Source organism: Ovis canadensis, chromosome 25, assembly GCF_042477335.2.
Source record: "Ovis canadensis isolate MfBH-ARS-UI-01 breed Bighorn chromosome 25, ARS-UI_OviCan_v2, whole genome shotgun sequence".
NCBI lineage: Eukaryota > Metazoa > Chordata > Mammalia > Artiodactyla > Bovidae > Ovis > Ovis canadensis.
The window spans coordinates 47,755,625-47,770,774 of NC_091269.1; the positions used below are offsets into that span (position 1 = coordinate 47,755,625).

Genomic DNA, 15,150 nt, shown 5'->3' on the forward strand with positions numbered 1-15,150 from the left:
AACTTATGTCTTTAAAGTAATGTCTCTACTTTTTAATATGCTGTCTAGTTTGGTCATAGCTTTTATTCCCAGGAGCAAGCATCTTTTAATTTCATGGCTGCAGTCACCATCTGCTGTGCTTTTAGACTCCCCTACCATCTGCAGTGATTTTGGAGCCTCCAAAAATAAAGTCTGACACTGTTTCCACTGTTTCCCCATCTATTTCCCATGAAGTGATGGGACCGGATGCCATGATCTTCGTTTTCTGAATGTTGAGCTTTAAGCCAACTTTTTCACTCTCCTCTTTCACTTTCATCAAGAGGCTTTTTAGTTCCTCTTCACTTTCTGCCATAAGGGTGGTGTCATCTGCATGTCTGAGGTTATTGATATTTCTCCCGGCAATCTTGATTCCAGCTTGTGTTTCTTCCAGTCCAGCATTTCTCATGATGTACTCCAAATTAAAAGACACTTACTCCTTGGAAGAAAAGTTATGACCAACCTAGATAGCATATTGAAAAGCAGACATTACTTTGCTGACTAAGGTCCGACTAGTCAGGGCTGTGGTTTTTCCAGTAGTCATGTATGGATGTGAGAGTTGGACTGTGAAGAAGGCTGAGTGCCGAAGAATTGATGCTTTTGAACTGTGGTGTTGGAGAAGACTCTTGAGAGTCCCTTGGACTGCAAGGGGATTCAACCAGTCCATTCTGAAGGAGATCAGCCCTGGGATTTCTTTGGAGGGAATGATGCTGAAGCTGAAACTCCAGTACTTTGGCCACCTCATGCGAAGAGTTGACTCATTGGAAAAGACTTTGATATTGGGAGGGATTGGAGGCAGGAGGAGAAGGGGATGACAGAGGATGAGATGGCTGAGTGGCATCACTGACTCGATGAACATGAATCTGAGTGAACTCTGGGAGTTGGTGATGGACAGGGAGGCCTGGCGTGCTGTGATTCATGGGGTCGCAAAGAGTCAGACAGGACTGAGTGACTGAACTGAACTGAACTGAACTGAAAATACAGTCTCTCACTGTTTGCATTGTCTCCCCATCTATTTGCCATGAAGTGATGGGACTGTATGCCATGATCTTTGTTTTTTGAATGTTGAGTTTTAAGCCAGCTTTTTCAGTCTCCTCTTTCACTTTGATCAAGAGATTCTTTAGTTTCTCTTCACTTTCTGCCATAAGGGTAGTGTCATCTGCATATCTGAGGTTATTGATATTTCTCTCTGCAATCTTGATTTCAGCGTGTGCTTCATCCAGCCAGCATTTCACATGATGGACTCTGCACATAAGTTAAATAATCAAGGTGACACTATACAGCCTTGATGTACTCCTTTCCCTACTTGGAACTACTCTTTTCCATGTCCAGTTCTAACTGTTGCTTCTTGGCCTGCATACAGATTTCTCAGGAGGCAGGTCAAAAAGGTAAGGTAAGGTGAAGTCACTCAGTCATGTCCGACTGAGTGTCCGACCCCATAGACTGTAGCCTACCAGGCTCTTCCATCCATGGGATTTTCCAGGCAAGGGTACTGGAGTGGGTTGCCAGTTCCTTCTCCAGAGGATCTTCCCGACGCAGGGATCGAATGTAGTCTCCCTCATTGTAGGCTGACGCTTTACCGTCTGAGCCACCAGGGAAGTCAGGAGACAGGTCAAGGGGTCTGGTATTCTCATCTGTAAGAATTTTCCACAGTTTGTTGTCATCCACACAGTCAAAGACTTTAGTGTAGTCAGTGAAGCAGAAGTAGATAGTTTTCTGGAATTCTCTTGCATTTTCTGTGATCCAGTGGATGTTCGCAATTGATATCTGGTTCCTCTGCCTTTTCTAAATCCAGCTTGAACATCTGGAAACTCTTGGTTCACATACTGTTGAAGCCTCGCTTGGAGAATTTTGAGCATTACTTTGCTGGTGTGTGAGATGACTGCAATTGTACAGTTGTTTGGATATTCTTTGGCACTGCCTTTCTTTGGGATTGGAATGAAAACTGACCTTTTCCAGTCCTGTGGCCACTGCTGAGTTTTCCAAATTTTCTGGCATTTTGACTGCAGCACTTTCACAGCATCATCTTTTAGGATTTGAAATAGCTCAGCTGGAATTCTGTCACCTCCACTAGCTTTGTTTGTAATGATGCTTCCTAAGGCCCACTTGACTTGTCACTCCAGAACATCTGGCTCTAGATGAGTGAGCACACTATCATGGTTATCTGGGTTTTTAAGATAGTGTTTTTGTAAGTTCTTCTTAGTGGTATACAGATACTGTTGTCAAAACTTTCTAGTGGGTGCTCCATCGCGTCTGACTCCTGCGACCGCCAGCCTCCTCTATCCATGGGATTTCCCAGGCTAGAATACTGGAGTGAGTTGCTATTTCTTACGCTATGGGATCTTCCTCACCCAGGGATTGAACATGTGTCTCCTGTGTCTCCTGCATTGTCAGGTGGATTCTTTACCACCAAGCCACCTTGTCCACAGTTTGGGCTTTGCCAGTTGTATTTATTGACATCTCAGGGTTTTATAGATGTGGTTTGAAGGCAATTGGAATGATAGAAGTGGGTATAGTAACTCTGTTTTCCCTTTTCCTAACGTAACCATCTCTATATTTATCCGTTTTTGTATTTTGAAGTTTTGTGAAAGGTTTCATTTGAGTAAAAAACCTCCTTCTGAGCTTTAAAATTTTAAAGTTGTGAAAATAGCACTAAGACTGGTGTCTTTCTTGAACACTGTATTCACATCCCAGTCTCTCTTCTTTGGTCTTCTGTAACCCTTGCTTTCTGTATTGCATGCATTTTGTTTATGGATAACTTGGTGTTTTAAAATTTTCTTTTTTCATGCATATTCTTTCATCCTTGTCCCTCCAAAACATATAAATCCTTTAAAATAAAGTTTATGCCTATGCCCTTTGGTTATCTCCCACAGCATCCAACATGTTAGAGATGTGTCTCTGAGAATATTGACTTGTCATCTAGATTATTAAGCGCCATGTAATTTGAGACATTTTAATCAATTTACTTAGCCCTTTGAGTGTAATACTAGGGATTTACATGCATCACCTTGTATGAAAAGTACTATGTGTAGTTAGTATAATATCTTCCTTTATCAGATGCCAAGGTAATGAAGTATGAAAGCTTTAGATCATCTCTCTCTGCCTCTCTATTTCGCAGATACAGAAACTGTCACCAGTCAACTTTCCTAAGAGTCATGCAACTCCATGTAGTTTTGTAATTCTTTAAGTTATAAAATTGTAGCGATTATGATACTAAAAAATTTTGAACTTATTAGGACATACATTTGTTAGAATTTTAGAATTTAACATTTAAAGTAGGAAAATATTCATTGCTTATAAATATTTAATAACTTACAAGTTTTTATTTTTACCTTTTATTTAATGTCTAATATGGTCACCCTATGTATTTTAAAGTCTCATAATTGTACACTTGTAGAAAACAATTTGTTAAGTATGGAAATTTAGCAAAGTTGTTTTCATATAGCATTTTAATTCATTTATTCAACATAATTATGTAATTCAAAAATTTCACTAAATGTAATTTAATGAGCTTCTAATCAGAAAAATTTGCATTGTGACAACTGACAAATGCTAACATTTTTCTACTGTGATTTACTTTTAGGTTTGATGAACTTGTAAAAAAATTCAAAGTTGAATATCATGCTGGTGGCTCTACCCAGAATTCAATTAAAGTGGCCCAGGTTAGTTGATTATTTTAAAGGTGGTAAAAGAAATTGACTCAAAATGATTTGATACTTTTGGCCATTGTTCATAAGTATTTTAATCTATATTTTTTGTTATAGAATATTTTTGTTGGTTTTAAATGTTTATTATTCATATATATTTCTTAATTACCTGTGGAATCCTTTGGATATATTTTATAACTTTTCATGTTCTTGATTTGTAGAAGTTCTGTGTTTTTTATAAATAGTATTCCTTTTTTGGAATTGGAAGTATTTTTTATTTGTCATTTGTACTTTAATGACTTTTCACATCTTTTACTCTGCCAAAGTTCTTAGCTTTTTTAATATAATTAAATTTTGTGGCTTTCTTATAGTACTTAGAATGGATGTTCTTATGGATACTATAAGTTTTCTTGTAGTATATATAAATACATATATATCTATATATTTGTGTATATTTATATATGAGTTTATGCATCTGTGTCTGTATCTATATACATCTTCCAGTGGGTAATTGGATGAACTCATTTTGACGTGTACTCTTTCAAGTTACCAGTGTAACCTAATTTTAAGTGGTAATGTTAGTGTTCTATTTAAAGTTCCAATTGTGAAGAACAGGAAGAGCTTTATAAATCTCTGTTCTTACCTCTGTGATTTGTAAACTAGCTCAGAGTCCCTGTAACTGCAGTCACAAGTTAACTCTCATGGATTCAGGTCATTTTGTTTTTTTTTTTACATTGATTAATGCTTTTCCTTGCAGTTTTAATTATGGACTGAAGAAGTGGAGAATTGTCAAAGATTGGACTTTTATTAAATTTAGACATGTACTGTAATTATCCTGCACACTATCAAAGCTCAGATTTAATCATTTGATCATTTAAAGTAGTAAAATGTTTTAGGTTGTAAAACACTGTGTTCAGTGGCCTGAGGAGATGAGATCTTTGTGTTTATCAGTGGATTTTGTTCGTTTGTTTGTTTAACATTCCGGTAGTCATTTAGTAAGTTCAGGTTAATAGAAAAAAGACAGTTTACTTTTTGTACTTAGGTGTTTTTATTAGTCTTCTCAGGCTGCCACATCAACTGTATCTTAATCTTAGATTTCCAAGCCTCCAGAAAAAGTTTTCTATTGTTCAAGCCATCTGGTCTATGATATTTTGTTATATCAGGCAGAGCACACTGAGACAGGTTATATACCCAAAAGAATTAAAAGCAGGGTATTGACATATATGTACATGTGTGTTCATGACAGAATTATTCAGAACAGCTAAAAAGTGGAGGCAACCCACATGTCCTTTAGTGAATGAATGGCCAAACAGAATGTGGTGTATGCATACAGTGGTATATTTTTCAGCCTTGAAAAGTAAGGAAATTCTGACACATACTACAATATGAATGAATCTTGAGTGTATACAGTATGTGAAATAACTTAGTTACAGGAGTATTAATATTGATGATTCCACCTATACGAGGTACCCAAATTAGTCAAATTCATAGAGATGGTAAGTAGAACGTAGTTTCCAGGGGTTATAGGAAGAGAAAATGAAGAGTTATTGCTTACTGGGCATAGAGTTTCAGTTTTATAAGATGAAGAGTTTAGAGGTGAATAGTGTGGTTGTACAACAGTGTGAATATATCTAATGCCATTGCACTGTATGCTTAAAAATGATTAAAAATATAAATTTGGTATCTCTTTTTTATATCTTGTATACCTTTTGTATATATCTTATATATCTTTTATCATATTTTAAAAATAAATTGAAAAATAGATTCTAGAAATGCTTCTATAGGAAGTATATCAACTTTATTCAAGTTTTATATTTCATTTGCTTATTTAACAATCACTGAGGCAACAAGAACGTAGGCTTGCTCTTGTGGCTATGGGAATCCATTAAACTGGGTTTGGGTTCAAACTTTGTTGCTTTACTGGCTGTGAAACCATGAGCAACTTTAATGGGCCTTTCATCTATAAATGTGGAGTTTAATGTGTATCTCAAATGAAGGTCATAAGGATTAATGAGATAATGAACATTTTAAAAAGTTATACTGCTCTTAAAGGGAAAGTTTGGAAACCACTAGGGTTGCAGGGCTTCTCCCCCTCCCGCCATTTTACTTAGTTAACAGACTGTAAACTTACCCATCCATGGACAGAACAACCAGATTTGTGGCTCTCATCCACTGAAAAATACTGTTTCAATCTAGTCTTCAGTTAAACATGTTATTTGGCTTTTTAGTTCCCCTAATATTTTGAGAGTGCTTTTCCTTTCCATCTGATTGATGATTCAGCTACATAATTGCCCAATTATAATTTATCTTTGGGGTAGCCAGAGAGGTTTGAAAAATGTTCCTAGAGAAGTACTTTTCTTCAGAAGGAGAATTCTTCAGATTTTCCATGGCAGTCATTAATAGAAATAATCGATTGCTTTATACATAAAGTAAATATTTATTGGCATCTGCTATGTGCTAACCGTTGTGCTCAGTAGTAGCTGGTATCATAAGCTGTGTCTTCTTAAGTTTAAGTCAAATTTGATACAATATTTAGAACATTAACGTGAACAGTTTTGATAAAGCCTTGCTTGAATCTAATGTGATGAATGAATGAGGTTGAACTGTAAGCTGTTTAAAAAGTCTAGCTGGAGATGACCCATCAGGACAGGTTCCAGATTTTATTTTCTGTTAGTGCATTTGATTTGTTGGTTTTGGGCTTTGGTCTTCTTTTCTTATCCATTTGTGTTCTCCTTTACTGCAGAGAACAACTGGATTGCTCTTCCATTTTCTCTTACTATTCTAGGTGACTGAGAAGCAAATACTGGGCAACAAATACCAGTTTGGTCTAACTGTGCTAACTGAATGTCTTCCAGGTCCTGTGAACTGTAGATCTAAAATAGGGCGAAGCTCTATGATAGGAATTCAGTCATCATCAAAGTACTCATAAATAATTTAATTCTGTATAGTTTTTGTTAGTACATACCATGTGTAATATGTGTTTCCTGGGTGATCTTTTGTAATAGGTATTTTGAAAATAATTCAGTTCTTCTGTAAAGATAGGAAAAATAAAGATAGATGAAATTTATAAATAGTAAACTGATAGCTTTTAAGATTGAGATAAAACTAACAGGCTTTTTTTTTTTTTTTCCCCCTTGCCCGTGCCATGCACCATTTGGGATCTTAGTTTCCAACCAGGGATCAAACCCTTATCTCCTGCAGTGGAAGCACAATGTCTTAACCACTGGACTGTCAAGTATAAGTAGTAAACAAGTAGCTTGAGAAACAGGCAATATTGATATGATTTGTTAAATATAAATAGCAAGTAAATTTATAACCTGTAAGACTGCTGAAGATGGAATAAAAAGCTATGCTATAACAAACAAGAGTGTTACTTATAGCTAGAAAAGGATGGAAAAAACATATTATGATCATGTAATACTAGGCTGACAGTTATACCTACCCTCGAAAGATCATTCATTAGTGAAACTTACTATGTCCTTATTTCTGGCCTCGCAGGTGTGTAACTTTGGAAAGGTAAATAAAACCATGACTACTCAGGTTATTTCCCAAGATTTAGTTTCCTTGTTTTATAATATCTGCCAAGGACTCCCGTCTCTGGGCCCCGTTGCTCAAACTGTGGCCTTGCTCTCCTACCTATACCATTATCATCAGTCGGATGAGGTTAAAGGCAGATAATGTGTGAACATTCAGGTGGTGTGGTCCTTACACTTATTTGCAAGTGAGCATTAACCTGCTCCAACACTTTCCCTTGCTTCTTGCTGTGTGCTTTAGATGGATACATCTATGATTTCAACAGCTTAATTTGGTCAGCAGGCCCTTTCTCTTCTGTGTCCTCTGGTATTGCTTGCTTATAAAGTACTTGGCGTCTACCAGGGCTTTAAGGTAATTTCACCACACAACACCAGGTTTAGGTCGATTTCTCCTTATTCAGTAGTTTAACAACAGTAGCTTGCATGGTAGCTGTATTTAAAGATATGCTGAAACACTGAAAGGGAAAGTTACTTGGAAAAGTCATCACTGCTACTAAAGAAGAACTGAAAGTCACATGGAGAGTGAAGGGTAACATTTGACGATGTAGAACTCATTCTGTCAGATCTCATCAGCAGCCACACTTTGATATAAGCGATGGGACAAACCACGTCAACAGGAAAATGTTCCCATTAGCTCTTAGAGAATTTAATTTGTTAAAACATGTTTTGAAGATTTTAATCAAACTTCAGGCAGCATAAAATAAGATATCGTAATATTGTTGATATCATGCCCAAATATACTTTTTAGACTTTTCTTATCTGCATATTTGACAGGCAGTACACATTTAAATTTTAACAGATTCTGTTCATTGTAAACTTACTAATGAAAATAAAAAGATTTTATCTTCTAAATATCCTGCACATGTTGTATACAAAAAAGTGATTTGCTTACCTGTGAGATTGGTACCTTCATAGTGGACGTTTGATCACTTTCCAGTTTTTTTAAATGTACAGATGCACTTAATGTGATTTTTGACTTTAAAAAAATGGAAGAAGATTGCCTCCTTGAACATGTGCCTGAAAGATGGCTATAATTATTGCTGGACCTAGAAAATATGTCCTGCAATATAATATTTTAAAGATGTGATATAAGAAGAATGTCCTTGTCTAATGTACATTGAAGAGAATGCAGAGAAAGATTACAGTAAAACAAAAATTTATATGCCATTTCTCCAAAAGTGTTAGATGATACTTGAAGAGGCCATAAAGAGGCTAAGAAAAACTCACACAGCAATCAAATGACTCACTGTTGTGTGATAGGACTGCTTTATATCTCAAGAGGGGTAGAGGTCACTTTGAAAGGGCAGCTAACTTAAATAGGACTTTCTCAATGACTTTACTAAAACTGTAACCTACTTGGAATCCAGCTTGACAGCCCAAACTGCAATTGTCTTTTGAAGTGTTTTGACATAATGTTCATTTTAGGCATGGATAGTATATGTAATGAATCTATCGATGCAAAGGATATGATTGAATAAACATTTGGAATACTAAAACAGGCATTTAGATTCAAGGTAGAGCTAGAAACGGATTCTGATATATCTCAATGTCTGTTATTGCTAATAAGTAAAATCTAAAGTATTACATGGTCAGATGCTTTTGTTGAAAGGATATTTAGTTTCATGTCATCATGTTGGATGGACATCACGAATGTGGACTTGATAAGAGCAACGCTGTAAGTCAGAGTGACATTTACATTTAACTGTACCCAGTTTTATCACACATTAAAGGAGATGTCCTAATGGTTCTAATCAGTTCAGAGAAGTATTGGAAACAGAAATTTGAAATATTCTTTTGTTTTATGGGACAAAATGGAACATGTCATTGTTATTCTTTTCTAAATTTTGGTAATATCTGTTTAATCCAAGTGTACTTAACTCTTCTTTTTAAAAATTTATTACATTTATGTACATTAAGAACATACAGTATGACCTATTGAAGTTTAAATATGTAATAAAGAGTTAGGAAAAGTATACAATTTCAATTAAATACTATGGTGGTTTGCTCTGGCTGCCGTAATAACATCATGGATTGGGCAGCTTAAAAAAAGAATTTAACTCTCTCACAGATCAAGGAAGCTCAGAAGTTTAAGGTCAAGGTGTTGGCTCCTTGGTTTCTTCTGGGTCCTTTCTTCTCTTACTGCCTTTTCACATATTTGCCCCTCTGTGCATACCCTTGTGTCTCTGTGTGTTTCTATTAATTCTTATAAAAAGACACTAGTCAGATTAGATTCAGTTCAGTTCAGTTGCTCAGTCGTGTCCGACTCTTTGCGACCACATGATCTGCAGCACGCCAGGCCTCCCTGTCCATCACCAACTCCTGGAGTCCACCCAAACCCATGTCCATCGAGTTGGTGATGCCATCTAACCATCTCATCCTCTGTTGTCCCCTTCTCCTCCTGCCCTCAATCTTTACCAGCATCAGGGTCTTTTCCAATGAGTCAACTCTTCACATGAGGTGGCCAAAGTATTGGAGTTTCAGCTTCAACATCAGTCCTTCCAATGAACACCCAGGACTGATCTCCTTTAGGATGGACTGGTTCGATTTCCTTACAGATTAGGGCCTATAATAAATGTCTCATTTTAACTTAATGACCTCTTTAAAGCCCTAACCTCCAAGTACAGTTTTGAAATCTTAGAGGTTAGGGCTTCAATGTATCAATTTTGGAAAGACAGTTCAGGACAAGTACTCATTTGTTACATATCCTTTTTGGTAGTGTACCATTTTGATTCCCATCTTCTTTCCTTTTCTATATTTGTTTTAGTTATTTCCTTGGTGGTTACTTTGGGGGATTACAGTTTCATTCTAAACTTATAACAACCTAGTTTAAATAGTATCAACTTAGTTTCAACAGTATGAATACTTTGCCCCTTTATATCTCTATGCTCCCTCTTTATATTATTGTCACTGATTATATCTTTATACATTGTGTGCTCATTAACATAGATTTATAGTTACTATTTAATTCATTTACCTTTTAAATCCTATAGGAGGAGTTGCAGACCAAAGTATAGTACTACTGGTTTTTATATTTGCCTGTGTAGTTACCTTCATCATTGTTTTTTATTTCTTGATATGTTTTTAAGTTATTATTATATGTTATTTCCATAACATCTCACAGAAGAACATGAACAAACTTTTTGGACAAACCAATGCTAATGATGTGCTTTCACTTCAATCTGAATGACTCCTTTCAGCATTTCTTATAGGGCAGGTCTACTATTAGCAGCTTCTTTCCACTTTTGTTTTCATCTGTGAATGTCTTAATTTATCCTTTATTCTTATTAATTTATTCATTTATTTAGTTATTGGTTGCACCATGTGGCTTGAGGGACCTTAGTTCCCTGATCAGGGATTGAAACTGGGTCACAACAGTGAGAGCCTGGAATCGTAACCAGTAGGCCCCCAGGGAGCATGCTATCCTTTACTCTTAAAGAATAGTTTATCTATGTGTAGAACTCTTGGTTGACAGTTCAGTACTTGAAATATGTCATATCATTGCCTTCTGGTCTCCATGGTTTCTGATGAGAAATCAGCTTTTACAATTACTGAGGACCCTTTATTCTTGACAAATTGCTTCTCTCTGCTTTTAAGATTCTTTGTCTTTGATAGTTTAGTCAAATCTTGGTATGAATCTCTCATTGTTGAGCTTCTTTGATGTATAGGTGCATGTATTTCATCAGTTTGGGATGTTTTTGACCATTATGTCTTCAGATATTTTTTTCTGCTCTTTCCTCTTTTCTGTGATTCCTATAATACATAATATCTTGGTATTCTTGACGGTTGTTGCTTCTTAGAGTGTGGAGCTGCCTGTCTCACCAATTGTTCCATAATTATTGTTTTGCCATTATATATATATATATATTGTATATATATATGTGTGTGTGTGTGTATATGTGTGTATATATATATAGCAAATATACATATATATAAAATACATATTTATATATATATAAATCTGGTACATTTGTTCCTGGGCTGCAATTCTAAAAAGTTGGTCACTGTTTTAAGGCCAATGGTCTATTGATTTCTATTCTTATGCTGGAGCTATTGGTTTTTGTAAACTATTTTGTAAACTATTTTGTTTCTTTGCAGTCTTTATTGTATACCAATGTTGTATACTTGCTCAACCTTTAGAGCCTCATGACAGCCTATGAGACAGAAAAAAATATGTGGTTTCTGTTTTAATGATAAGATTCTAATTAAATAACAGATAAAATGTCATGGTGGGTGACATAGCAGATCAGCGCTAGAACTCAGATGTTCTAACTGGAAACATCTGATTGCTCTCCTTGCTGGAGATTTTCCCCTTACTGGAGACTTTCTCTCCCCCTTAGTTGACTTTAGTTTTGACTTGTTCATATGTTGCATTTCACATAGTCTCTACTTCTTACAGTCTGCTTCAATTTGGGAAGAGTTGGAGGTTTTCAGAGAATCAAGTAGCCATCATTTTAAATACAGCTCTGAGTAAACCAACTCCTTCTTTCATGCTTCTTAGGGACAGCAGTTTTTCTTGTTTGGATATCTTTTTGGTTCTTGACAGTTCATATTTTTTCAGACTCACTGAATTTTTCAGAAGTCTGATGACCAGATACATGTGGTATTCCTATATGGTTTTAAGTTATATAAATTCACTGTTTTTAAGCCTCCTGTACATTTAAAAAAATTGTTTATTTTTTATTTTTGGTTGCACTGTTTGTTGCTGCGCACAGGCTCTTTGATTGCAGTAAGCAGGGGATACTCTTGGTTGCAGTGTGAGGGCTTCTCGTTGCAGTAACTTCTCTTGTTGTTGGAGCACAGGCCCTAGGTTTATGGGCTTCATTAGTTGTGGCTTGCAGCTTCAGAAGTTAAGGTTCTCTACAGTGTGGCCTTGGTAGTTGTGGCACATGGGCTTAGGTGCTCTATAGTATATGGAATCTCCCCAGACTAGGGATTGTACCCATATCCCCTGCATTGGCAGGCTGATTTTTATCCACTGTACCACTAGGGAAGTGCCCTCACAAATTGATTTATTGATTTTTCTAATGTTCTATACTTGTTGAAATTTTGTCATTTTGGATATATTCTGGGTATCTAGTCAAATATTTTAAGTGCCTTCTCAGTCTTTGTTACCTGGAATATAATGTCTTTGGAATCAATTAATTCTTCTCTCTTTCATCCCCTGAAATGTTAAAGCTATATGCATTGTTATAATTCTTTCTTCAATAATAAAGGGTAATCTTTTTCTTGTTACTTTAATAATTGTCATTTTTCTAAATATGTTTTTCTTTCTCATTTGAAGCAAAGATCTTGGGGATCAAATAGTGCTTCTTTCTTTGCTGTAGTTTAAATCATTTATTGAAAACTACTAAATTTATATATGTTCCTTGTCAAATAGCCCTCTCTCCTACATTTTTCTTTAGAAAGTATAATATGTTCCTGATTATAAATTTTCTTCCTTAATCATATATATAAATCCATCAATGATAGATTTGATTCTCTTCTTCACATAAGCATTAAACATTTCACTTGCTCGTTTCTTGAATTCTTATATCCTTCTAATTCTTCACATGGTTTTCTGGTTATTGACTTTTTAGTCTTTGTATTTCTCATCTTTCTCCCAGTTAGATAAGCCTTTGTATTGAAATTTTAACCATGGTGTGTGTGTTTAATTTTGAGAGAAATATTTTTGTGTCAGTATTTTTATGTTTTATGCAGTATGACTATGAGAGGTATGTATTAGGAAGGGTACTTTTTTTCATACAAACATCACTTAATCTATCAGTTTTCAGAATTGTTTTAAAGCTTTCCCAAGCTCTTTATGTATTGAATACCTAAAAACATTTTTTATAGAGTTTACAGTTAATATTGGATTGAATAGAAACATGTTCAACTCAGAATTGTAAGCTTGGTATTTTAAGAACCTTGTAACATTTCCAATTAGGTCACAGCATAATAGAGCACAGCTACGCACAGCAGGTTTTCCCGGCATCTTGTTACCTGGCTGTGGTTACCTTGAACTGTTAGTGGTCCTGCTCACCCACTGGTCAGTGCTGCACTGGTTCCCTCCCCTGAGGGACCATTAGTGGGCCCATTCACCTTACGACCAACAGAGTGGTGGTCCCCAGTCACAGAGTAAGATGAGAGTGTGTCCTGGCCTTCTCCCCAGGGCTCTTCAGCTCATCCAGCATCAGGTAGTGAGTGAGCTGGGGCTCCCAGGGAACAGGCTGAAGGCTGTGTCCTGTGGGGCTCCACTACTGCCCGGGCCCAGGCCTTGAGGTGGCAGTGAACCTCTCCCCAATCTCTGCCTCTGCCACCAAATGCAGCTGCCATCTGCCAACCTGCCTCTGCTGTGTGGGTGGCCTGTGGAGCCTGAGGGCCAGTTGAGTCCTGGGCACCTGTCTCCCCCAGCGATGTCAGCTGAGGGAGTCACCAACCGAGAGCTGCCACCTCTTAGCCAGGACCTGATCTCAGAGGGTCAGAGTTGTGCCTTGGGGTCTGGTCCTTTCTTGTCAGAACGTAGAATAATGTTTCTCTGGTGGAGATTTATAGGAATGTTGTTACCTGACTGTGACCTAATACCAAGAAGTTTAGGACTAACCTAAACTCTTCCTCACTTTTCACAGAAAAGGGCTTTGCTGAAAGCTTTTGGGGAGTTTGGATTTTTGTTTGTTTGTCTTATATTTTTAAATTGCTTATTTATATTTATTTTTGGCTGCGCTCCATCTTCATTCCTGCATGTGGGCTTTCTCTTGTTGCGGTGTGCAAACTTGTCTAGCAGTAACTTCTCTTGTTGCGGAGCATGGGCTGTAGGTTTGGGTTTCGATAACTGCATTTCACAGGCTCTAGAGTGCAGGCTGAGTTGCACCAGTGCACGTGGGATCTTTTCCAACTAGGGATTGATCCAGGGTCTCCTGCGCTGGCAGGCGTACTCTTAACCACTGGACCACCAGGGAAATCCTGAGTTTGGGTTTTTAAGGGATGAAGCACCCATCTCTTTGCATGGCCCTCAGTAAACCTTGCTTTGTTCCAAACTGACATTTAGTATTGTTTGGACTCAGTGTGCGTTGGGCACACGGGCTTGTGTTTTAGTAACAGTAGCATTTAGAAATAAAAATTGATGAAAGTCGAGATCATCATCTTTATTTTTGTAGACTTTTTTTTCTTTTAAAGAAACAAATCTGTGGCTTTCCTATATGAATAAGTAGTATTCTGATTATTTCATTTTCTGACCAATTTCACTTGAAAAAACTATTTAGAGATTAAAAGGCAGTTTAGTAGATATATCTCTGGGAATCTGGGAACAGTCTAGACTGCTTAGATCTAAAGAGAAGAAATGACACTGGAGTGATCAAAGAGAGTTCTCCCTTCTAATGCCTTACACCTGGAGCAGTTGTAGAAACATCAATAGCACAACTATATTTATAAATATCAGAGCAGGATATGGCAGATGGTGATGCAACACAGAATCTTGTCAAACTTTTATGTCCCTAAAAAGAAGATTTCTTTTAGTGCCTATTTTAATAATTTTAACTTGAATCTTACAAAATAAAGTTGACTCTATATATTGTGAGTTTCTCCTTGCAGTTGAAAAAATTAAGTATGAATTAATATCTTGCTGCTTTGGTAATCTTTTTCTTTGTTGAATTAGACTGTGAATGACTGTTGTAGTAAACTAAGGTGACAAAAGTAGTGTTTTGTTTTCCTAAATGATATTTTTCATGTGTTTGTGACATCTTTCTATGTTAAGTTAGATTCTATAATGTAAAGCAAAAACCAGTATTTTCTCTTTCTTCCTTAGCTCCCCATCCTCTTTTTCTCTTTCCTTCTTTCTGTATTTTTTGTCCTTTAAGGCTTACTTTATGACTAAGTTCAGGGATTCTTTTGCCCCCATTAGTAAAACATGCCTTTGGTTTTGTCTCAGTAGTTTTGGTGTGCTCTGAGGTTTTATAGTATAAATCTGTACCTACATATCA

At 36.5% G+C, this 15,150-nt stretch overlaps 1 protein-coding gene across 2 annotated transcripts in view; it reads left to right on the forward strand.

Annotated features, from left to right (window-relative positions):
- The window catches only part of ADK (adenosine kinase), a 543,033-nt gene that overhangs the window by 168,498 nt on the left and 359,385 nt on the right, over positions 1-15,150 (forward strand). For both annotated transcript variants that reach the window (XM_069572166.1, XM_069572167.1), the window contains exon 4: positions 3,599-3,677. In XM_069572166.1, the coding sequence (XP_069428267.1) occupies positions 3,599-3,677 (79 nt within the window). The remainder of the gene's footprint in view (positions 1-3,598; positions 3,678-15,150) is intronic.